We start from the raw sequence: 26,702 nt of genomic DNA, 5'->3' as shown, positions 1-26,702 counted from the left end.
AGGAGAATTATTTCAAGGATGATCTTTCACCATAGGTTTTAATTTATTTAATGATTTAATCTTTATAAGTATTAGAAATAGCTCAGATAAATTTCCTTCTTTTGGATGATGGAGCAAAAGTAAAGGCCAACAAAATACAGATGAGTGATTTAAGGAGATACAGACCTACTAAAATTTTAAAAGAATGTGAATGTTTCCATAGCAACAGAAGAATTGCTGTCAGATCTGAAGTAGAATCCCATATGCTGTTTCAGATTGTGGCAGGTGTGAGGACACCTCAGACATCTTTAAATTCACCTGCAATAGCGACAGACTAATCTGCTAGCTGATTTAGATCTCTCATCTGGATTCTGAAAATTAGACCGAGTTCTCCCTAAAAATGTTTTAAAGTTCCTGGTACCGATTATTGTAAAAACTCTAGATACTATGATATTCTTAGAGGTGACTGATCTTTCTTTTAATTTTGCCAAGTATTCAGTATAATTTTTTCACTTGTTTCCTGAGGCAAACAGTATTATTTTGGTCCCTTCATTTGAGAGTTTCTTTCTGGGCTTGATGATTCTTACAGCCTTTCTCTGTACAATAGAAAGGTTATAGCTTTATTCTTCTTATAAATTTAGCAGCTCTGAAGTAGAACACAGTAGTGCATCCTACAGCAAACCACAGGTCTTTGTGGTATCATTCTCTAGGCTAGAGGGTATGTGACAGCATTGATTATCAGCTGCAGTTGGTCAGTGTTGGAAGTTTTTCCTCATTCCTCTATAACAGTTTAAAGGGGTGAGGGGATTGCAGCTGCTGTAATTTTCATAAGTCTCAGATTCTACAGGATGCTCTCATGATTTCTAAGTTGCTCATCTTTCTCAAAGCAGTAATGGGGCCATGAGCCACATTCTAGCATATGACTTTTACTGCTTTGGTTATTTTTTTCTGTGTTGCTAAATCAGTGTTTGGGATTGTCATCTTCTGGACTTTGAACACTGTAAGTTAATGGTGTAATCTATAGGTAATTTACTTTCTTTTTATGCAGTAGTGCCTGCTCAACTGCATATGGAATTCAGGTGACCTTCGTATGCACTGAAAGCCTAATGCATCCTGAAATCATGGGATTTATTTTTTATGTGCAGCTGAACTACAATGCATGTGTACAGTAGAGGGGGCCGCCCCCAGGGAAAAGGACTTCTGTTGCTGTGGCCAGTTCTTCCAGGCCACTCTTAATACTCACGTTTCTATAGGATGGGATAGTGTTTGTCATAGAAAGGAGGACAAACCCTGGCATTTCCAGAATAGATATTGGCCAAAAATGGGCTACCAATTTCCAAATGCTTTCTGACTCGCAGCTGGCTCCCTGTCTGTGTTACGTGGCCTAGAAGGGGGCAGCTGGCTGGATGGGGTTTTTGTGCTTCATAGGTTTCTGGCCATGGTTTAAAAATTGAGATATGTTAATCCCAAATTTTTGGCTCAAAAACCTGCTAATACACTTTAGAGCAAGAGAAGTGCCTTTTCCTAATGTGTGGAAGAATGTGGACTCTGAAAGAAATGTTCCCTTTTCAAGTTAAGTGGGGTGAGTGCAACTAGTTTTAAATTTTTTTCTCAAGTACCCAAGATCTTTCTCAAAATGAAAAAGACACTGTTTTCACAGGGCAGTAAAGCATTCTCTTTTCTACTTGTTGAAAACCAAATATTTGAAGAGTTTGAAAAAAATTTTCAAGCACTTAAATAAAGATGTTTTCCTTGTTTTAGTCTACAAAATCATTACTTGAAGGAGTAAAAATATCTATATAAATGTTGTAAGTAATGATATTAGTGGTGCCATGCAATGGAGTTTAACAGAAAGTGAAGAAGTAAATCTTTGATTTCTCTGACTGAATTTTATGTGTTCACTTATATTTTCTTTTAGATACACTTATTCCATTTTTCAGTCTATTTTTCATCTGAGCTACATAACAGAAATCATATGATCAGAAAACCACAAAAAATAGCTTTGTGTGTCCTCATTTTACCCACCTATTTCTATCTTAGAGTGAAAGGAAAAAAAATAGGTTTCAGTCTTTTTCCTATTAAAGTAGTAATGGCAAACATGAAGCTTAAAGTAATTGGATTATCAAATACAAAAGTAGTAGGAGATTTATATTACTGACAAACATATTTTCATTTTTTGCTGTCTGTACTGAAATATATGTCCTGAGGCACATGAACAATTAATCTTGCATTACATTACGCAATACTGCCGTTTATAATAGAAATATACAGAATGAGTTTCTCCAGAAGTGTGGATTGCTCTGACTTTAAACTGTCAGAGTAAGTTACGTATAGTACTAGAATGTGCTATGGTTACACATCAAACAAGACTGATGTTTTTTAAATGTTCTACAACTGCTGTTATAAAAAGTCCCACAACTGGTTCAGTGAGATGGATGAATCTTACCCTGTAGTGTGCACAGTGATGGTGCTTGGTAGCAATGGGTGATGGTTCTGTTTTGCTCACCTGTTGTCTTATATCTCTGCATTTCATTGTAGACCTTATGTTTGTAAAATTGATTTCTATGAACCACTCTGAGTAGAGTAAAAGCAGAATACAAATTCGGATTTGTGCCTAAAAATTCATTTTTAATTTTGTTTCTTTAAAATAGCATTACCATACATGGGAACGTTTAGAAAGTATGAGACGAATATAATTGGGTTTCATTGCAATGACTGTAAATGATACCATGTAAAGTAAAAACTGTTATTATATTTCATGGTTCTGATTTCAATCAGTGTTTTTCAAAATTACAATATTTTGTAATAATATTGTTTTATCTGTCTTCTGCATGACAAATAAGTGCTAAGAAATCTAAACCTTTGAAAGTTTCCCTCAGGTTCAGAGTCTTTTTCGTATTTTCTGTTTCCTGGATTCTTCCAAATCTTCAGCAGCTAACAGTAACTAAATAGGCATGCATATGTTGTGGGTGAGGGGGTGAGGCTCAAAGTACATTTAATTTCAACTTTGAGTTCTCAAGAGTGTTGTAGATCATCTTTGCAGTTCAAATGTCATCACTTACCCAGGCAGACATGCACTAAGTATATGCAGTGTCTGGCAGAACTGTTCCAGGCTTCTAAGCCATCTGTGATATCCGAAGTTGCCCTTAGTGCACTTTTTTAATAATTTTGGGGGCTTCTCTAATATGCATGTGGTTGTATGTAATCTCAAGAGACCAGTCCAAGTGTCGCATGCAATTACCATGTGGCAGGAATGTTGTTGATTACTGGATTGTGTTAGTGAGGGAGTCTCTCCACAGCAGGAAATGGTGCTGTCAGGGATCTCATTCTGGTTCCTGAAACAGCTAAATTAAGGCTTGGATGAGAGACATTGAAGATGCTGTTAAGTGCTTTTGATGTTGGTGATAGTGATCCTTTGAGATGGGACCCTTCTGTCCTTTTGAAGGCCTTGTCAGTTAGTTGACATATAAAATTAGTTCTGGCTTTTAAAATGTCACTGAATTTTTCTGTAGCATTGAAATGTTAACCCTGGTAGTTCAGCTTCATACCAACTTGTGAAATTACTTTGATTTTAATTAAGATAAATTCTTATTTAGCACTGCTGCAGCACTTTGTGGAAAGTAAGTGCAGATACATTCTATTTCTTGTCCTGGAGAAATTATACTTTGCATTTCTTTTGTACTTTCAATTTGATACCATAATCTTAATTTCTTATCATACAGCTCAGTATCGGGTGCTGCTGGGAAGATAGGAGGGGAATTGAAGCTCTTGAACTTCTAAATATCCATGAATAATAGAATCATTCAAGATGAAGTGAACCTTAGGAGATTCAGCCTCCTGCTTTAAGCATGGGCAACACTGAATTCAGACCATGTTGTTTAGAGCTTCGTCCAGTCAAACTTTGAAAACCCCCAGGGACAAAGATTCTGTAACTTCTCAGGGCCTCTCTCCTAGTTTAATTTGTTTGTTTATCTCTAGTTGTAATGGTCTGTGACCATTGTCTCTTGTTCTTCTGCCATGTATCTCAGTAGAGAGCCTGGCTCCATCTTCTCAGTTATCTCCTTGCAGGCATTGGAAGGCTGCTATTAGGTCGCCCCTAAATCTTCTGTTCTCCAGGCTGAAAAAGCCGTGTGCCCTCAACCTGTCCTTTAAGTAAATATTCAACGCCTGACCATCTTGGTGATCCTTCTCCAAACACACTGAATATTCTCAAACTTTTCTTGAATTGTGGAGCACAAAACTGGACACAGAATCCAGATGCAGACTAATAAGTGCTGAATAAAGAGAAATAATCACTCACGTCAGTCAGCAGGAGCTTAGGCAGCAGTTACAGTGCAGTATGCTGTTTTGCCATCATAGCTGCCACACTCAGCTTTAGCTTACTGTTCACCAGGACCCATGCATCTTTTTTGGGAGAGCTGCTACCCTCCTGGTCAGTCACCCGCCTGTACTGTTGCAGGGGTTTACTCCCCTGTGCAGGACTTTCTTTGCTGATTGTTATGAGGTGCCTGTTTGCCTATTCTTGCCTTTCTAGGTCCCCTCTGAATGGCCATTCTGTCCTGAAGCATATTGTTAGTATACCCCAGTTTGGTGTTGTCCACAGATTTAATGGGGGTACATCCCTCCTCTGGCTTTAATGCTGCCTATTGCTTGCAATTCCAAGAAAAACAAAGGGACTCAGGATCTCAAGGCCCTGATGGTTTGGGCTTACCTACACTTAAGGATTAGTACAGATTCCAGGCAAGCCTGAATTTCAGTGAAGTTGTTCCTGAATATTTCGGTACACTGGACACATTCCAAAACACAAGTCCTTTATTCTTACAACCTTTTTTTTTTTTTCCCCTGTTCTGGAATAATTTAGTGCACAGAAAGACTTCAAATTAATTTTTTTCATTTGGTGACAGAGTTAGGAAATAATTGTTATTTCCTCTTTGGAAATGTTAAGTGGTTAAGAATCTTGATGCAGTGAAGAAATGTAAGCTGTTTTAAATAGAATTATGTTGTTTAAATAAATAAAATTGCTTTCCTTATCTAGCTGTTCTTTTTTTGTTTTATTTTACAGTGGATTCCAGTCTTGCAAGACTTCAGAAATAAAGACACACTCTGGGGTTTTGTACCATATCAAAATGACAAATCTTCAACAGAAATTTCATTTCCAATTACACTTCATATTGGAGATTACAATATGGATGGCTACCCAGATGCTCTTGCTATACTAAAGAACACATCTGGAAGGTAGAGTATATGTAAACCTAGAAATAAAGACTATTAAATGCATGTTCCGTCATCAGTCATACAAATTACTAATTTTAGTGCATCTCGTCCATTTTATCATGTGAACAAGACTTTTGATCTCTGCTAAATGTTTCCCTTTTTAAAAGGTATGCATTTACATGGTATATTCAGAATGCATAATTGTATAGGCTCAAACTGTGACTTTTGGTGGGGAATTGCACCAGGGAGTGTAGTATGAAGTACCATTTTTAGGCAGTCCTCCTGGGTCACAGGAGCTGATTATCTCTGCCTTTCCTTTCCCAAATCATCTTCTGTAAAATCCTGACTTCAGCTTTCAGTGTTGGCTAGTAACACCAGGCTGCTGAGAGTTGGGGAACCTGTTCCATGCTGTCACATGGAGTGAACACTGATTGGTGACTCTGCTGAAAAAAGGCAATAGTGTTTTGCCCCTTTTGAGAACCAGGAATTTTAGATAGACCTAATAACTTATCAGTGATTTTATATTGCCTAAATTTAACTGAAATAAATAGAATTCTACACACACCCACCCCAAAAAAAAGAAGCTTCTAACCTTTCCTATTAAATTTGTCAGTGTAATCTTTCTCCTCCTTTTTTTTTTTTTTTTCTTCTTTACTTGCTTTCCCAGGACTTTGTACTGCTACCATCTGGTGTTAGGTGCGAGGGGGCTTGTAGTGATGCTTACAGTGTGACTGTTGTACATTGAACAGTTAGTGATCCACATAACAGTTGACCTGAGTAGGTGCACGCCTGTGTTGTTCTGCACATACCACTTGGCTGCAGGATAAACTTAGCCAGCTCATCGTAACGGAGAAGCCTGTAGGCAGCTCTCACTTGGCACCTGGTGATGATACCACTGGCATGTCCTTGTCTTTACCTTGAAGTGAAGCAGCATGTTTTCATGTGAACATCCTTTCTCTTGACAGTAGAAATGATGAATAGAGTTGTTTACTTCCAAGAAAAACTTAAAAGAGCTCTAGAGACCATAATGCCAGTGAACCTCACTACAGACAGGATGTGTGCAGCATGCTGTGCCCTGACTAGAGGTCTGTCTGATGCTGCACAGCCTAGGTTTTCCAGCACCTGAGGAGATGTAAGATGATCTGTGCTATCCCTTTTTTCTTCCTTATGTCATCGCTTGTAAAAGGTATTTTAATCAATACCTTATGGAGTCTCAACATCATCGTTACTGGGATCTATGACATACTTGCATTAGTGCATTAGAAGGCAAAATAAGTCTCTCTTGCAGGTGTATTTATTGTCTTCCTCTGTATGGTATTTTGGATGAGCTTGGGTGCAGGTTCATAATTTGAATTAATGCTCAGTAAGGAAAAGAACTGAGGAGATCGCTTTGGTTCTTAAAACAGTATATAGACAGAATTTAGATGCTGAAGTCCAAGAAGTCAATTCAGATCCTTAAGCGGTTGCCTGAACACGAGTTGCCCACTGACATTTTTGTGTTAGAGTTCTTCAGATACTGACGCATACCTAAAAATGACCCAGTTTGAAGAGTTACATTCTTGTATTCAGCCTACGTGATGTGATTCAGAGACAAGGCAGTGAGTTGCTGAGCTCTGTCTCTGTATCCCTGAGCCTTAAAATAACTAGCACAGCAGCTGTTTATATTCAGATATGGCAGAGGAGAAGGAGTGATGCTGTTACCGCCCAGAACTTGCAAAGGCAAAGAAAGTTAAAGCACTCGGACACTGAATGTCAGGTTTTCTACTCCATAGCCTTACTCAATTAGGAGTTTGCATCTTCTGTTCAGCAGTCATTGAATAAAGACTATGAACAGTCTAGAGAGCAGACTGGAACCAAAGTCTTTCCTTTTCCATAGAAACACCATGACATCTAAACTGTAAAGTTGTTCTTGTCTTTGTTTTTACTGAAGACCCATGAATCTCGTGTTTTGAGCTGTACTATAAGGCTATCTTCTAGTGTGTATCTCAATAGCTAGTACACTTCAGAAGGACTTCATGAAGATTTACAGAGTTCAGAAGTTTATTTGAAGTTATTTTATCTTTCAGGATTCTTAGGAGCCTCTCTCCTCTGGCTGGTGTATAATTACGGCAATGTAATATTATGTAAAAGACTTGAATCATTTGTAAATAGTTACTCCTATAAAAGTCCAGGAAGTTACCTATGTCTTACTGCAATGAATTACTGTGATACACTTTTATCTTTATTCTCCTTGCTTCTGAAATTTTTTATTCAGTTGGGTGCGTCTTAAAGTTATTTTGAAACTTGACTTCAAAGTTGTGTGACACAGTAAGGCATAAGGACTGAAGGTTTACTGGCAGATGATTTGACAAGTTATGAAAAGGGAAGTTCAGAGAGCTGAGGAAATCTGGCAAAAAAAGAGTCAGTAAACTAAAAATTAAGAAGTTCGTTGCATGTTAACACTGTATATTTCCAGTATTTGTAGAAAAGTAATGGAAACAGACTCTTCATATTTTGGGATAGGAATGAATGTCACATTTTTTGCACCCACTGTGAAATGTCACTTTTCACAGTGATATTAATTCATTGTTTCTGAGAGACTTAAGCAAATACTTCCTTTTAAAATGTGTAACTGGGTTACAGAGTGGAGAGAATTAAAACAGTGTGGGAATTAAATTTAAAACTCTTTATAAATTAGAGCAAATTAAAATGAAAACCTTATTTAATTGATTTTAAACACTTCTGGATCAAACTGTATTTCTTTCTCTGAAGCCTTTCATGCTATATCTACAGATCTAATTTCAGTGATTGATTACTGTGATTAAATGATAAAAGCATTTTTGTAAACTCTTGACCTCAATCTGTGCTATAGTCTAGGAAGCCTAGCTTCTAGTTGCTGTCTGTAACTTAAAGAAATTAAAGGAGGCAGAAACCATTTTATGCATCTGAAAGTATACTGATACATGATAATAGAAGAATATCTTTAAAAACAATTATATGCTTTCATCACAATTCAGGAAAGCACTTTCAGATCAAATCCTTAAAAATACCTACAGAACGCTGTAATAAAGACATGATAGTTAGGAATAACATTGGTTTACTGTCCTTCCAGGTAAGTCAGGAAAATGATTAATAGCTTTAAATATTCTCAGAACTGCTGTAAGACTACACCATTTCATCTCCTGCCATGTCCTTTTGATTTCAAATAACAGTGTGTAAATATTCTGACAGCACGGACACATTCCTTAACAGCAACAACAACAAAGGTATTTCATTTGTGGTTGCAAGTGTGGTGGGGGTTTGAACCCAGAGACTCAATAAATTCCAACAGGTGAAGATGCTAAATTCACAGTCAATTCTTACATATTTATCTATCCATTATGAATTCTTTTAACTTCTGACTTGAGTCAAAACCTGCACATTAGAATTCCAGTCCACAGATTTTTCTTCAGGCTAGATACATACATGAATTTTTCTTCCCTCCAGTTATGACTGTATTAGAGATTGTGTATGTATGTAGAATAATAACAGGTAAAGGGATTTTTATCACTAGTTATTAATCGGTTCATCTCTACTTCCTATCTTATCTAAATGTATTCATTTTTTCACATGCTGGTTTTAAATTGACTCTGGTAACACTGGAAGTAAGTACTGCATGTGAGTCTATAAACACTCATCTTTCTCCCACCTAATTAGATGAAACAAATTCTGTTTGACCACTTGTTTCCAAATTAGGTGTTAGTAATTGGCATCTTGCATTGCAAACACGTAATCTAAGGAAGCACTTTTTTCAGTTATGCTTTTATTGAGAGGGAATGTTTTTCCCTGGTAAAGTAATGGTAAAGTTGGAAATAAAAGTATCTCTGACATTGTTGATAAATAACAGTAAAAATGGAAACTTGGAGATAACAAACAACTGGTTATGGACAGTTGAATGAAGAAGTGTATTTGAGTATAATACACTTCTAGAAATTTTTCCATGTGTTCATGCTCTGTTTTAAATTAATGTATAAGTATTAATCCTTTATATGGGTGTCGTGGTTTAACCCCAGCCAGCAACTAAGCACCATGCAGCCACTCACTCACTCCCCCCCCCCACCCAGTGGGATGGGGGAGAAAATCAGGAAAAAGAAGCAAAACCCGTGGGTTGAGGTAAGAACGGTTTAATAGAACAGAAAAGAAGAAACTAATAATGATAATGATAACACTAATAAAATGACAACAGCAATAATGAAAGGATTGGAATGTACAAATGATGCGCAGTGCAATTGCTCACCACCTGCTGATCGACACCCAGCTAGTTCCCCGAGCAGTGATTCCCTGCCCCCCACTTCCCAGTTCCTATACTAAATGGGACGTCGCATGGTATGGAATACCCTGTTGGCCTGTTTGGGTCAGGTGCCCTGGCTGTGTCCCCTCCCAACTTCTTGTGCCCCTCCAGCTTTCTCGCTGGCTGGGCATGAGAAGCTGAAAAATCCTTGACTCTAGTCTAAACACTACTGAGCAACAACTGAAAACATCAGTGTTATCAACATTCTTCACATACTGAACTCAAAACATAGCACTGTACCAGCTACTAGGAAGACAGTTAACTATATCCCAGCTAAACTAGGACAATGGGTATACTTGAAAGGACTCTTATTTGACCAAATTATCTCTTCCTAAATCATTGTTAGTTTACACTTGTCAGAAGTAAGGTTGGATAGAGGACTTCTTTTAAATGTAGGATTGATGAGCACCTTGTAATTGAACAACTAAAAAACCAGAAGCAAATTCAATTATTCTGAATGTCTGGAGTAAGATATTTGTCATTTAGATGTCCCCTGTGTAACTGTAAATGAACTAGCCTAAAATTGACAGAATGAGAGATGTATGAAATTAAGCAGTAAATATTTAATTCTAATTGCAAAGAAATATGTTAAAATAAAACTGAGGTAAGTCTTCAGTCTTCCTTTGGTGTTTAAGCCTTGCTTATAGTTATTCAGCCTTATTAAATTTAGCTTTGCTGCATAGATGACTTCAGTCAGAAGTTTCCAAATTGTAGACGACTCTATTGAGCATTGTTCATAAGCTGTTTGGGATAAAGTTATGCAGGTAGTACACAATTTAGCTGCCACTGTGTATACACTGGCGTGTATACCTAAGTATTAGAAGTGCTGCAAATAGCATCTTAAGGGTGATACGCTAGTCTTAGTTCAGAGTTCTTTTGCTCTGCCTCTTCTCAGTATTTAAGCTGAATTGTTTGATATTGACTGACCGTTACACATTTGTGTAGCACTTTAGCATTGATTTTAAGGTTTTACCATTGTAGCAGTGTCTGTCTTTATATGTTTTACCATAGGCTTTCAGGGACATTGTCTTGTCATTTCAACGATGCTGATGATTTTCATTGTTACAGGGAGATTTTTTCTGATGGTGTTAATCTTCAAAATTTGGTTCAAAATAATAGGAATTTTGTAAACTTGCTCTTGGTAATTGTAGTATGTAGCAGAAATAAAACATGGAGGTGCGTACTTTGATTCTAGTGATGCTTGTGTATTAAAGCCCTAAATAATATAAAGACTCAACTGGCAGCTCATAGGCCATATCCAGATGTCAGGAGTTCTTCCAAGATAGAATTGAACAGCTGAGGTGGTGAAAAACAGCTGATTTCTCTTCCCTCTGCAAACAGTAAGGCACTGCAACTGTCCCTGTTGCTGTAGCCTTTCAAAAGAATGGCCCACGCACTAAGATTTCCTCCTGCCATGCTGAGATGTAGCACATGGGAACTCCCACATCAGCACAGCCCTGGGAGTGGACTGGGACTGAGAAGCATCAAGAAGGACATAACGTGGCTAGCAATTACTAAGATATTATATATATATACACACACATATATAGTTTCTGGCTTCCGTTAGTGTTCATTATTATATAATCAAAACCTAAAATAATTTATTGTTTTTTTATTTCAGTGCTTATTTTTTATCTTGTATTGAGTCAAGTGGGAATCACCTGACTGTGCACATGAAAAAATTAAGTTTGTGCACAAAGACAACTAGTTATAATACATGCAGCCTTCAGTGGAACTCTGAACGTAGCTCATCTTCAAAACCAGATGGAAGTTTAAAGCACTAAGGCTGTTTATATACATGGATGTGAGGAAGGCTGCAAGTATGTTGCTTTTTGCCTTTTTTTTTGGGGGGGGGGGCAAACCTGAAGACTGTCCCCCACCATCAAATGAGCACTTTTTGTTTTTTCCTCTATACAGAAGTTGCTGTGTGAGTGCATTTGTTTGCTTTTCAGAGGTAGTTATTTTGAAAGTGTTTCTAGGTGTTATATGTAATTTCTACATATTAATGATAAAATCCTTACCTAGTATGTTATTAAGAGATAATGGGCTGAAAATACATGAGGAAAAGGAAAATCACATTCACCCAATTTCAATCAAAAAAGGAGGAACTATTTACACATAAGTAAATGTATCAGAAATTAATATTTTCAGCAGAAACTACTAATATTTCAAGAGTGTATTTTAGTTGGCTAATACTGTTCAAATCTAATGGCAGGATATAGCATTCAAAATTTTGGTCAGAAACGTGGGGAAAGTTAAGAATCAAACTGAATCATTTTGGAGTTAAATGTGAGTTTGTAACTTACTTCCTTACTATACATACTATCCATTTTTTAAAAAAGGAAAAAACAAGATGGTGCGGAAGACACCCGAGTGATATTCTCAAGTTAAAGCATTTGTTTAGAAGCTACGTATCTAAAAGTTATTAACTCTTCTCATCATGCTTTTCAAAGATGCTTTTAGGGGAGATAAGAGCAATTTAATATTGGTATAGAAGTCAAAATAATTTGAAGGCATCAATAAAATAAATGCCAAGGAATTGCCTTGGAAATTGACAGGAAAGAAGGCTCAGCTTTAATTATAAAGCTAATAATAGCTAGCTTGCAAACAGGAGAAAAACCAACCTCTGTATGCTTCCAATGAAGTGATGCGTTTCTGTAAAATCCACTTTAAAAAAAAAAACAAAAACCAAACTTAAAAGAAGTTTAATATTGCAGTTCATATTTAAACCTTGTTTTATCCCATCTTTCTCACCAATAGTAACAGTCTTCATTAGCTTTAGAATTTCATTATTTTTGTTACCCTGCAAGTTCTTAATGTTGCTTACCATAAAAAAAACCAACACTGACTCTTGGAAAAAAAAAATCAGAATAAAAAGAATCAGATTTCAACTTCATATGACTCACATTAGTGAATCTAAACCTGTATGTAAGTATTTGTAGGTATAGTTAGCATCTGCTGTAGCTTAACATCTATATGTAACATATCTAAGTTGTTGATTTTACTAGGCAAGCTTGTGTTTCAAAAGGGACTGTAAGGATATAAATCAGTAGTAGTATGAAATGAAATTTCCTGCTGCCTGTTAAGATAAACACTAGTAGACTTTCAGCTACATAGCTATATTCTGATTAGGGATTCTCCAGACCTCTGCTGCTCTGCTACAAGGGAAGCTACATCTGTGATTACTTTTTTTTTTTTTCTTCTCTCCTTTACAATATAGCTTCTCCTATAGTGCACTTCTCAGTCTTCAACATCTGTTTGGGGTTTGGGATTGTTTTTTTCCTTCCTGTTGTATGTCTTATTTCTCTTGTTGATACAGAAGGGTGAAGGAAAGTGGCATTTCCCTGCTCAATGCCACTTAGATCAATATCTTGCTTTTTTCTTAAAGTGCAGTTGGTGTTACGCTATTGTTTGTCCTGTTTGCGATTTGTGTGTTTTGAAAGTCATTAAATGCACACTACCAAGGAAAGGAAATAAAAAGATTCCTGTAGTAATTAAACTACTTGCGTCTATCTATTCACAAGGCTTATAGTTTAGACTTGAATACTCTTCATAGACTGTAATGCAAGCTTGAAAATATTTTGTCTTTTAAATAATTATCATCTAACAATTTCTGGCAATTTAAAACGTGAATTGAAAGAAAGCATTATTGTAAAACTTTCTTCAAGTTTAAAAAAAAAGTGTATGGCAACAGGATGAAAAAGAGAAACTGAAACAATTAGCTTAGCTCAGGTTGTCACCTTACCTCCTAGGTGGTTGATCTGATATGATACTTATGTAATACATGAAATGAATATGAGTACTTAACAATTTCAAGTTATGATGATGGGTTCTCAGATACAGATAATACAATGTCTTAAATATTGCAGGTCACCTCATTTCATTTTGTCTGGACATTAATTCAATATACTCATGCTTCTAAGTGAAATAGTAAAAAGTGGGTTGTTCATACTAAGTTTCAATCAAATACAGGCATATGGCAGAAGAATAAAGGCCTAATTTGTGTATTTTTCACAGAAGCTCAAGAAATGCAATTATAATGTTTTGAGGGAAGTGTTTAAATTTCCCGTTTTGCTTTTGACACATCTTACAGAGAATGAAATCCTACATTCTACCCATTGGAGGTTCTGAAATATTAACTTGGCAACAGACAAGGAAACTGGTTTACTTTGGTGTCAGAAATGTTTCTTCTTGGGGTAAATGTTTTGCCCTTCTCTGACTGTTCTGAAATGGATGAGGCACATATATGAATGTTGTGGGATATGATTCTTACGAGTAACAAATTATCTGAAATATGCCATAGAAACAAAGAAAAATAAAAACTTTCCTAAGAAGAAATGTTTGTGTGTGTGCATTTGTGTCACTGCATTCTAGAGGTACTGGATGCTGTTAAGATGCAGAAAAATCCTTGCTGTCACCCTCCGAAATAGCTGTATGTTCAAGGTCATAATGAAGAAGTGGTTTTGGTTCTTGCCCTGGGCTCTGACATATTTAGCTAGCTTTACAGAACATTGTCTGCTCCATCTCCTGGCTCTGCCCCCAAAAAGAGAGGAGGAAACTTCATCTGTTCCCATTGCCAAGGCAGTGATGGATTCTAACGGGCACCCAGGATACAGATCTGCCAAAGAATCAGACTCCCAGTTGGTAAAGTCTGAAAGTTTTCACAGTTCCAGTGAGAGTGACAATGTTACAGTATCAGAGACAGCATATAATGCTATTAGACATCAGCATGCACATATGAACCTTACATCTCCCACTGACCAATGGGTGTGTATTAGCTAAATTCTTTAGAAGGGAGATTTTGCTATCTCCCTGGTACTCTGGTTGGTTGGTTTGTTTCTTGTTTCAGTATTGCAGCCTACCTTTCTGTCTATATTTGTTATATGTCAGCAAATGTCCAATTTGGTTTGTCTTGTCTTATTTTTACTGTGCTAGTAGGTTGGGGGTTGTGTTTTATATTTTGCTTTGAACAATGGAAAACATACCAATAGGGATTTGGTTTAATCTTAAATTTGTTTAAAACATCATGCAATGTGTAAGAAAATTTATTAATGGAGCTGGGGTGGGAAGAGGTTGTCAAGAAATAATGAAAAAGCATGGAAACTTTTAAAGTAGTGTTTAAGCTGAAGGACTGTGGAGGGGTTAAGGAAAATGGCAGATAAGTGCACTTGTACGTGTTTCAGAATAAAGTAAGAATATGTTCAGTTTTTTGAGTGGATGGTTAATGAAATAATTGCTGCTGATTTGGACCAACTTATTTAGTGTATTCATTGGTTTAAGTCAGGCATGACATAATGGTTGTAATTCTGTCTGTAAAGTTAACATAAATGCTTATGGATTTTAAAGTATCCAGTGGCTGCTAGCTTTGTTTTTATTATATTTAACTTCAGCAGACTTAAATTATTTGATTACTATGTTTTTGTAATGTCTATTATTTAGACTGTTTATAGCAATTAAGTTGTTTTCTATATATATATACGTGTATGTTTTACAGCAATCAACAAGCATTTTTACTAGAAAATGTCCCATGTAATAATGTAAGCTGCAAGAGTGTACGTCGCATGTTTAAAGTTTTTTGGGAGCTCTCGGATCTGAATCAAATCAAGGATGCAGTGGTAGCAACCTTCTTTGACATATATGAAGATGTAAGTTCAACTCTTTACTACAGCAAACAGCATCTCTTTCTGCGTTGCTGTATCTGTCTTTGTGCCATTGGCAGACTGCTTTGTAGAAATGTTGGCTTTACAGCACGTGGCAGGCAGTGCCTTCAGCCTGGGAAATTCACTCCTGGGATGCTCCCTGGAAGGTGAGCAGATAGCAGCAGCCCATCACTGCCTAAAAGTTTGCTGACCTTCAATATGCTCCATTTGAGCTGCCCTCTTTGGTGACAAGAAGGAAGCCACAGGCCACATGCATTGTCCTGGTTAGCTGTGGATGGATCACTCTGTCCTAAATTGCCATAGATTAATAAGATTTGAAAGATATAAAATTAGTAGTGAAGGTGTAAATTTTGGTGCACGCATTGTATTTTTTTTCTTTGTATCTCCAAGGGAATTTGTTTGCTAAATTTAGACGTTACCTAGAGTAAATCAGCATTCTAACGTAAACTTTTTTTTCCCCCTCTAGGGAATCTTGGATATCATTGTGCTAAGCAAAGGCTACTCCAACAAGGATTTTGCTATCCATACATTAAAAAATAACTTTGAAGCAGATGCCTATTTTGTTAAAGTTATTGGTGAGTTCTTACTGTATAATCAAGTCAAAATGGGACATTGAGAGGAATGTGAATATTTGAGCCTTGTATATGATAACATTATGGTAATGCTCTGCATATAATAATTCTAGAAAAAATGCAGTGTGGAAAATATTAGCAACTGCAGAAATCTCTTGTTGCAGAATCTGAACTTGGATGAGTTGGTTTTGTTTCATTTCAAGAGGTTTTTTTCTTGTTTTTGTTTTAGTGTACTTATTAAAATTCAAAGTAATTCTGCCCACTATTTTCAACACTTTAGCAGTTTTTAATATCAATGTTGACCGCAGTGACCTTTAAATAAGTGTTCATCATCTTTTGAGTGTGTATGTTTCTTACAAGAATGCATGTCTTATTTCGCTTGTTAAATAGAGGCAGGCTAAATCTTTCCTTTCATCCTGGACCTTTCCTTCTGCATCCTAGCAAAATTCTAAAGACAGATACTAGGTCTTTAAAAACTCATTTCTCAGGTGGCTTCTGAAGGAAAAACAAGAATTATCAAGTGTCTGAAAATATGATCTGCAGGGAAAAAGCACTTGGAACCAAGTTATTCAGCCTAGAAGACAAATGTAAGGAAGATCCATGTCTTCAATCCATAATGATGCATAACAATGGGGGAAGTGTTTTCTGTTTGTCCATGCAGGACACAGCATAAAGTAACAGACTACAAAGAGTAAATAGTAAGAATAATTTCCTAAATGACAGCTTGTGAAGTACTAACATAAATTCCTGGAAACACTGCAGAGTTACCAACATTAGAGGTCCTGACAACTAGATTAAGAAATTGTGTAGTATATTTAATTAATTGTTTTTGAGGGAAAGGGTTGGGCTAGCTGAACTTACGAGGCCCCTTTTGTGAAGCTTTTGTACAATACCTTCACCTACCTTTTCACATAACATAATGTTGTCAATATAAAAATGGCATTAGATCTACACATATCTATCATTCAACTTAGATAATTTTTTTTTAAATGTGTGATGCTCTTTAAAATTTGGAGGAATATTAGCTCATAAGTCACTAATTTGAGGAAAAATGTAATTATCCTTGCACATATAAATATATATGCCACAGTGAGAGAGAAGGAAAACAGAAGAAATTAACAGCAATATTGACTTGAAGGAACATGCTTTGTTTGTCCACAATGACTGCCTTTTTATCTTGCCTATTTTCAGAAACCTGGGCAAGAAACAATAGCCAAGTACACTTATTTTCATCTGTGCCTTGAGTGGTTGCAGTATTTTCTTTCCAGCAGGGACTTTTGTCTTTTTTTGCTGTACCTTTGTCATATCAAGCCTACTTTACTGGAGGTCTTTTCTATATCATCTGGAAATGATGCAGAATCTAGTGCAAAATGGGCTGGTTTCATTTCAGTGACGACTGGCATGGTATATATTTTGCTTATGCCACATGATCTGTTCTGAGAGCCAGTTTGTTTCCGTGTGTGAGTCAGTTTGGTGTTTTCAGCCTAAAAGCACCATGTGGCACAAAACGCATCTTAACCATAAAAGCATGGAATGGCAATGAACATGGCAAGGGTGTGTGATTTAATTAGAGACTTGGTTTAAAAGGCTAGAGTTAGATTATGATATTTGTAATTGAGAGTAATTAGGTTTTCAAATTGCATGCCCTACCATGTTCTTTGACTGCAAAGGTATTGAGCTTTGAGCTCATTGCTTGTCTGTCTTCCCTGATCTTTTGAGAACATGTAAAAAATGAGGCTGTACGTGAGCTTATGGGGACAAAGCTAAACAGGAACAACTAGAGCTTCACCTTCAAAAACTGTATTTGCCTTCATGTTATTTAAATGCATCTAATCCTTCAAAAGCACACATTCTGCATGCCATAAGATAAACAGAACTATAGCTGCTGCTGCGGGCTAATGCATTTATTGCTTTCTCCTTAGCCTGAGCTTTATTCTCATCATAATACCCCATAATGATTTGTCATGTTGGTGGAAGCCTTCTTTTAAATAATACTGTATATGGGTGGTGTAATTCACACAAGCATGCAGAAAATCCTCTTCACAAATCCATATTAGAATTATAATTGTGTGATATATTAATGGGGAAAGGAATAATTTGCAACGTGCTTTTTAATTCCCTCTGTGTAACTCTATCTTAAAAATTGGACCAAGCCTTTTTTTAGCACCCTTTTAGGGTGTGAGTATTTTTGCATAGAAATCCCAGGAAATGGGAATTAGTGAGTGGTCTAAAAATATTTTACTGTGATATAGGGGAGAGTATTTCTAACAAAACATGCTTTGTGCGAGTTAGTATATCAATAAATGCATTGTGTTCGCTTATTCATCGTATGGACAGTGAGAACAGTTTTGCTCATTATAACTAATGTCAAATGTACTTTGTCACATTATTTGTTCCAGTAAAGAAATTGAACAGCAAATTGCAGTGTGACGTTTTGCGTCAAAATGGGAAGAGTTGGTTCCACTTACATGCCTATGTATAACGTAAAATAAGCTTATAGCTTAAAAAGTCTATTTGTAGATACATAGTCTTCAAATTCTGCTTTGCCACACCTTCATCTTACTTGTCCAGATAATTTTTTTTTTGACTGTATAAAAATATTAGATTATTCTGTATTTGGAAATTTCAACATTTCTATATCACATGCAAAGAACAATAACTTGGGAATCATGACAGTTGTTAATATTTGCACACAAAATATCAGAAATGTTCCTTCACTAGAACAGTGCCATTTCTGACTCCAGTAGGGCATAATTTCTAATCAGACTATTACATTATGAACATTTTATGTGCACCTTTTTAGTATTTCACTGTGCCCAAACGTTTTGTACACTGAAATCTATGGAGCCTTAAAGCAGACAGAAAATGCTTTAAAAAACTCCTGGTGGTTAGGATGATGTGCCCTCACATCTGGTCCAAATCTTAATTTTCACTGTCTGCAACGCTTGCTTCAAGATACTGTAATTCATGGAGAAGTTATGCTTTTACTTGACTTCGATACTGCCTGGTTTGTATCCTCTTCCCTGCTCATAGCCATTACTGGGCTGCTGCTCAACCAAACTGTTGTTGTTTGAAGTCTGAATTTTGCATCAGAATGACACCTTAGATTATTTTTGTGTGCGTGTTTTGTTGTTTGTTTTAAAGACATTTTAGTACTGATGTTCTAATACTCAATGTGGCAGGATATTCTAGGTTATAGAACAGATGGCTTTCATTGTCCGTCATTTAGGTGATTATAATTGTTTATAATATTTCTCTAATTTAACTGATTTTTAAAACTAACAGTTTTAAACAAGCAATTGAACAACTGTCACAGGCTTTAGATATTAAGTAGCATTATACACATCTGCTTATAATACTTTTGAATTCATATAATATATAGGTAATGGGATTTTTGTTTGTTACAGCTTTTGTGAATTGCTTTAAATCAAGTTGTAAAACTATCCTTTGTATAGAAGGAAAGGCCTTTCTTTACCTACCTTTTTACCAGTTAAAACAGTAAAGCTGAATCTCTGCCAATATTTTTAAAAGGTTAGAAATTAAGAACAATGAATAAAATGTACAGTCCACTATTTTTAAAATGTTTTAATTTGGAATTTTTTAACTGACATATATCTCCTTTTGAAGCTGGTTAACCAGTGAGGTATGATAAAACAGTGACTAGCTGATTAATTTATGCAAAGAAGTATGCTTCAAGCAGATTAGGGATTTTTTTTTATACATTAACGTAAGTCATATAGAAGACTTTTTTTTGTGTTTTAATGGATACATGACACTATTACTATACTTTAACAGAGTTCAGAAGTAGTGCTTGTAAGATGGCTTGTTAACATAAAAACTACAAGCTCACTTTTTGTTTTTTGCAGTTCTCAGTGGCCTCTGTTCTAATGACTGTCCGCGGAAAATAACAGTAAGTGTAACTATAACTTTGCATTACTATTTAGCTAAAAATAAGGTAAGGTCTAATTATACCAAAACCTCTCCACATATTAAGACAGTTTTTGACTGGAAGAATGCATAATCCAAGTTATGACTGGCCAACTTCTGCATTTTGCCAGCTGCCTGCTCAGAGATGAAATCAGTTGACTGATTCTGCAGTGAGCTTTGTTACCCAGCATCACAGAGGCTGGGATATACCAGATATAAGAAAAATTTGTGTAATACAGCTGGATGCCCAAACTGTGTAGTGGGCCAAGTCTTGTTCTGGGCAGCCAGAAAGGCCAGGCAAAACTGATTATGGGACAGATACAGCCATATAGCCACTTCTGGACTAAAATACAGTACGTGGGTACAATGAAGGAGAGAAGGGAAGGTAATATACTTCATTTTCATGATTCTGCAGATAGCTACATACACATGTGCTGATTTATTTCAATTATTTTAATCATCTCCAGAGACCCTGAAACTCACCCACCAAACTTTCAATTAGCAAATTGTTTAGCAATGTTCATGTGAAAGTTGGCCTAAAAGAACTTAGAGGAATCAAAGCTAGCATTAGCGCTTTAGCTCTGCAAAAATATGAAATTTAGTTTTGACTTGAAAGTATAAAAACTGCTTCAAATGGGACCAACTTTTTCTTCAAGCATATTTGAAGACATAGGGTTTAATTTCTGATATAAAATAATAAGGGGAGTTGATAGTATTATTAGCTTAATTACAAAACTAAAGAGAGGGTTTAAAAAGCAAATCCTCCCAACAGATGTTGGTGAATGTATCATTATCAAGATCATTGCCTCCACTGTAATAGAAGTTCTCTGTCAGAAAGTAACATAAAGTACATTATGCCAAAATACAGCTTCTTAGCACAAAAAAAAATAAATAAATCAGATTTTCACCTTATTTACTCATCTTTCGTAGACCTGCATTATCATCATCTTTGTGGTCTCCTTACTCTTCATTCTAATCATCTATTATTTTTCAGGCTTTGATCCCATCTCTCATCAGTTATTCTTATGGTTTAGAACTTATAATTTTTTGAGGCATGGTGTGAAATTTGTCATCATCTCTTCTTTTAGTGTTCTTTCTGCAACTCATTTGAAAGATCTTTACTGGATTTGGTGCCCTAATATCAGCTTGAATTCAGCACTAAAAAAAAAAGGAAAATTTTCTTTAAAATCTGTTCTTACAGTTGTCCCCCCTCCTCTCCCTTCCCCACCATAGTGGATAATTGTTCTCCCCCCTTCTTAGGTGCATTTATTACAGTTCATCCTTTGGTAATCCACAAGTCGCTTTGAATTTTTTTTTTTTTTTTTTTTAATTTAACTTTTTCCCCCATAACTGTACTTTGATGTTTAAGTACATTTTCTCCCCCAAGAGAATTTGCTTAAAATACATATTGGTACTCAACAAGTAACTACTCAACCACTTACATGAATTAAATAAAACACCACTAAATAATGATAACAAAATTTTGAATTTCTGTAGTATTTCTCAATTCAGAAGGACCATCAAGATAGTGCATTCTCTCAGACAATATCAAATGAGTTCTGCTTTTTCAGAACTTTGAATTTTTATGTTTTTATTTTGCTTGTAACTTCCAAGGAAACATTAAACCTTTTGCCAGAGGACTGAATAGTATTGTTTTCTTCGTGAGTAGCTAAACATCACTTAGGCAACCAATTAGCTTTATTTTTAAAATCAATTTCCACATAATGCTATGACCAAAAAGGTTGCAAGATTTTTAAATTATCCATACCAAAAGGAAATCATTAATCTAGAAACATTTTTCTTTGGTTTACTGTTTTATTAATATAGCTTTGTCTGTTCCTAAAATTTTGTGTGCTTTTCCCCCCGCCTTGTAGCCTTTTGGTGTTAATCAGCCTGGTCCTTACATCATGTACACTACTGTAGATGCAAATGGATACCTGAAAAATGGGTCAGGTAAGATAACCCCACAATGAGAATACACATGGCATGGTCTGTCTGTATATACTTCTCAGCAACCTAACAAGTGGGACTGGTTTTGAATAGTGTCTTCAGTTTACAAGGCCAAAGACCCCTACCTTTCTCTTCTTTCTTTACAGATTGCATATTTATTACAAACATTGTAGCTGCACTCTTTTTTCTTTTCTTCTGTCCCATGCAAATTGTGTTTGAACACTTGGCTATATCTGGCCCAGTCTGAAAAATCATTGGGTACAATATCATCAGTTTGTGAAACAGCATAAGCTTCTAATGATTTACTTTTTCTACCGTTTCCTTAGCAATTATATATTAAGAAACAACAGTGGCTTTGAAATACCTGAATAGAATCTTGTAGCCACATGAAGAAGGATCAACATAATATTCAGTAAAAACAGGATGTATTTTTCTGGAGTTGTTCACGACATCTGGCAGGCTAACAGGCATCTATAAAATCATGAGGAAGATAGAGAGGGAATGGCTGCATCCTTTCACATACTAGAAGAACTACAAGTTCTCAAAGGATCATTAGGTAACAGGGTCAAAATAAATGGAAAAAAGCAGTGCTTCATGCAACTTGTAGCTTAACTAGAGGTTTAATTGCATGAGATGTTGCAGATGCCACAGTTTACATGAGTCCAAAAACAAAGTAGACAAAAAAAAGAATAATCCATTAGGCCACAGTCCAAGCAGTGCCTAATGTTAGAATATCCTGTACTAGTGGCTCCTACAAGACACAGGTGACTGTACTAAGTGGTCTATTAGTCTAACTTATGACTGTTAATGTTATGACCATAATGGACTCACTTTTTGCTTAGGCAGAAAATCCAAACTCACAAGTAAAAACATGATCAGAGTATGCACGTCTATAAGTTGAGCCATTCTGACTCCATCCCAGTGGTGGCAGTCATCTGCATCTGTCACTCAAGTTTTATTTCAAATTAAACTCAGATTAAAAAAAAAAGTTTCCCATAGTATAACACTAATTTAAAGGGGAAAAAATGCTGACATGTTAAGGCCCTAGATCAGTGATAATGCTCTAACCTTGAATACTGTGCTCAGGACTGTCAATTCCACCCTAAAAAAATAGAGAAAGATGTCCTGAAATATGAGCCAGATAGCTGCAATAAATGTATCCTGGTATTCTGTAGCACTTCTGTATTCGTACATGCTTAGATATGGGTTTGAAAGCTTTGAAAGTATTAGTCTACATTTTAATTAAACTAATAATTAATGCTAACATGAAAATGCAGAGTATTCTTTCTAATTGTTGCACAGACTCATTTTAACAAACTAATCATCCTGTTAGTTGTATACTCAGTTTCATTGCTCTGAAGGTTTTCTTCATAAGCTAAATTTAAAAAGAGCTTACATATTTAGTTCGAAACACTTAAAACCCCATGATGAGTTTAGAGGTTTTTAGTTACACTCTGTTAGACTATCCGACCCATGCCCTTAGGCAGCCAGTTCTGGTTGGGTAACAACTGGCAGATCTCATTGTTGCCAATTACCAAGATGAAGGATTGCAAGCTTTGTCAGAGCCAAGTCACAGTACAGCCTATCTTGTTAACCATATCAGAAAATACTGGTAAAGGCCTACACAGGATCTTACTCCTTGTCCCTCAAAAGCCTTGGATTACTGTGGATGGGAAACCTACTTCAGTATGCTGTCTTTTTGGTTAGTTGTGGTCCCTAATAACTTTTGAATCCACTAGCTTACTTAAGCCAATTTTAACTGGAGCATACATGCCTCAAATAAAACTCTTACCAGTTCTGTAAAAATCAGTAGTTCAGTAGAAGATAGAATTCCATATGAGGAAAAGACTTTAGTTACAGATCAACAATTATTTGGTCTGGTTTTGTCCTTAGGCTGGCCATATGGTCAGCATGCGTGCAGTTGCAATTAGCCATAGCCTGAAATGTTCTTGCCCAAGCAGTAACGATGGAGCATAGCAGAAAAAAGTTTAGTGTACTGTGGAGGGTTTATGGGGAAATAGAAGATGAGGCTAAAAGACACTGCAGGTTCTATACAGGAAGTAGGGCTTCTTGCAAAGACATGCGGGATTCATATTCATACAAATACAGACATCCTTAGTTTCACAGCTTCTGTCCTGTTTTTGAAGGTATTTTGCCTCAGGACGGATTTCTAGAGATTCCTACTGTGTTATCCATATTACTTAAATCCACATTGGAGTGCCTTTTCTGTTCTGTTCTTCTTGATGACCAGATATCTTGGGGTTTTGTCCTCTTTTTGCTTCCATGTTGCATATTGGCTTTAGAGTTGAGTTTCTGATAGGATACCACTAAGACATACACTGTTAAAATACAAGCAATTTTGTTGTACCTATTCGTTTTTTTAAAAGATATATGAGTACTTGTTTTTCAAAACAACAGAAGTATAAACAGTTTGGAATGCACTTCCTATCTTAGAAAAGAGTAAAAACTCTTTTACTTTTACAAACTTACGTAATAAAGATTGGAGTTCACTAATCCCTCCCTATGCTGTTAACTAAGCTACTTGCAGTTCATCACTGCCCCTGTGTTCTTTGGGCCTATCTTCTCGGAATATGGACCTATTGATAAAGCTTCTTCCTGAGAGCTGCTGTCAGAGTTACTGGAAATTACTATAATTTCTATATTACAAAATTTCTTTCCAGCCTGCCACTGAAAGTTAGTTGAGTGCATTCATTGGGTGAACATGCATCTAAATGAAGGAATAGGTGGGTTTAAAGTAGTGTAATGTATTTATTCCTTCAGGCTCACTGGGACTTAATGCAGGCCTGCCTAAATTTGGTGCACTTGTATGAATATTAGCTAACTTAATGAAAACACAGATTCATAGTTCCTTTGGCCCTATGACTTGTGAATAGATACTTATGCACAGTCTTATTATCAGAGAATCAGGAGTACTGATGCATAACTGTTTGTCTAAGTAACAAAAAAGATGGGTTTTGCCTAAGAAAAGAAACACATTAGTAAAATCGTGAAACCAACCCTTTTTTCTTCCTTAGGGAAGTGCTATAAAATGGCTATAAATCAAAAAACCAACATAACCTTTGCTTAGATCTACTTATACTCATTTAGGTTAAATGTTCATGTAGTCAGGGAAGTCTTTAACTCTTGCAACTTATTTGTAATGAACACAATCTCAGAAATCTGATGTTCTAAGTGAACTCATACAATGCACTTAAAAAATCATGTCTAACAGTTAGCAGAATCTATATTATTAGATTCTTAAAAATATTTTATATTTGGGATGTCATAAATAGTAACTGTAGAGGACTGAAACTTGGCATATCTGATGTATTACATGCTGCTTTTTAAAGTAAATTTTATTTTTATAAATTGACATAATTTTAATCAGAAGATAACAACATAATGGATTTGTGGGATCTTGAGTGCAGAATATCTATTAAAAGGTTAATTCACAGCAGTGTAAACTGATTCTAAACCCCACTTTGAGAAAATACAAGTTTAGATGGGGTTGTTTTGTGTATGTTTGACCCTTTGGCACTTACTACTTAAGCAAGCTTATAAAATAACCTAGTGGCAAAATAAAGATGTTCTTCCACCTACAGACTTCTGTGTCATGGAAAAATGCACATAGCTTACAAATTCCTTATATCTGTGGGGAATAAAGCTAGGTCCAAATTTTAAGCTATTTCATGTATCGTTTTCTTAATTTTTTTCCTGGTTCTCTCTTCCAAGAACAAAAACAAATACATTTTTCTTAAACGTTATTTTTAGGGTTTGGTTGTTTGTGGGTTTGGGTTTTTTTGGGGGGGGGCAGTGCTTTTAGAAATGCAATGTTTTTGCAATTTACTTTAAGAAACAGCTATCAAATATGATTTAATACTGCTATAGTACCATTCATCTTCACTGCTACTGTATTTACAATAATAAAAACCTAACAGAGTCCAATCATGATGAATTCCTTTTCTGTTTTGGCATTATGAAATAACAGTAATGAATTCCAAGTGCATTATGACCCTAGCAGTATTGCTACATGGAATTTTCTAATACTGTCTTTGATCAGTTTCTCAACTGTAATATGTTAATAGATTTTTTTGAGTCTGTATAATTCCTGCAAGAACCTAAGTCACGTTTTCTGAAGCTATTATATTAAGTGTCTAGCTAAACTTTCTTCTTTTACAAGTCCTACTGGTAAAATAAAGTAAATGTTCTAACTAGAATTACTGGCCTACAGGTTATTATCTTGAAAAACAGTCTGTTACATCAGAATTGTATTCTATTTGACTGTCAAGAAATACCTCAAGCAACACTTCTATATATGTGTACTGGTAGGCACTACCAAACCCACATGGCATTTTTAGGCCACATATAAACCTACAAAACATCTTTTCCACATTAAGCTTTTAAAAGTATGGCATCAATATACCATTTTAAAAATAATTTTCATCAACTTATTTGCATGCCTTATATAATATTATGGAACAATCCATATCTGAAGCTTTTAATTATATGAAAGCAATAATGAGATAATCTGATATTTTGTAATCATATTTTTAAAATAATTCATCTCTTTCCCAAGAAGTAACATGAGTAACAACATAGTTCTTTTTCTAATAAAAACAATGCTCACCATTCCTCCCCCTTGCCCCCCAAGTCAGCTGATGCTATTTGTTGTCTTTACCACTGGTCTTAGCAGGAGAATGGTTATTGGCTGGACCGCTGAAACCAAACTATCCAGTCACTTTAAGTTATCCTTCCAGCGCTGGGCTAAAGTAAATCATATAGTACTCAAAGAAATGTCCACCATTCTGCTTCTGATCTTCCTAATTCTGCAGGTCTTTAGTTCTGAATTATGGTATCTTTCATGTATGCAATATTCATGCAAAGAGTAAAATAAAAAGGCACATACGGCTGTCCTTATCTAATTCATTTTAAGGTTCTTTGATCTGCCAAGCCTTAACTACAAGAAATTTGCATAATTACAAGCGGTTTTTTTTAAACATTGTTAGAATTATTCTCTCTCCTATTAACATTCCAGGATGTTGTTAAAAGATAGCAGAATAATAATTAGTGCATATTCTGTGCTTTTACTTT

General features: G+C 35.8%; 1 protein-coding gene across 3 annotated transcripts in view; it reads left to right on the top strand.

Annotated features, from left to right (window-relative positions):
- Positions 1-26,702, top strand: part of ITFG1 (integrin alpha FG-GAP repeat containing 1) — a 99,032-nt gene that overhangs the window by 55,952 nt on the left and 16,378 nt on the right. For 2 of the 3 annotated variants that reach the window (XR_011326519.1, XM_069793601.1), the window contains exons 10-14: positions 5,042-5,214; positions 14,997-15,147; positions 15,629-15,737; positions 19,601-19,644; positions 21,536-21,614. Coding sequence is in view for 2 of the 3 variants with exons in the window: in XM_069793601.1 (XP_069649702.1) it covers positions 5,042-5,214; positions 14,997-15,147; positions 15,629-15,737; positions 19,601-19,644; positions 21,536-21,614 (556 nt within the window). In the remaining variant the exon portion in view is untranslated. The remainder of the gene's footprint in view (positions 1-5,041; positions 5,215-14,996; positions 15,148-15,628; positions 15,738-19,600; positions 19,645-21,535; positions 21,615-26,702) is intronic. The other variant, XM_069793602.1, reaches the window with a different exon arrangement.

Source organism: Haliaeetus albicilla, chromosome 10, assembly GCF_947461875.1.
Source record: "Haliaeetus albicilla chromosome 10, bHalAlb1.1, whole genome shotgun sequence".
Taxonomy (NCBI): Eukaryota; Metazoa; Chordata; class Aves; order Accipitriformes; family Accipitridae; genus Haliaeetus; species Haliaeetus albicilla.
Note: the sequence above shows the minus strand (reverse complement) of the source record. Positions and strands in the feature narration are given on the sequence as shown.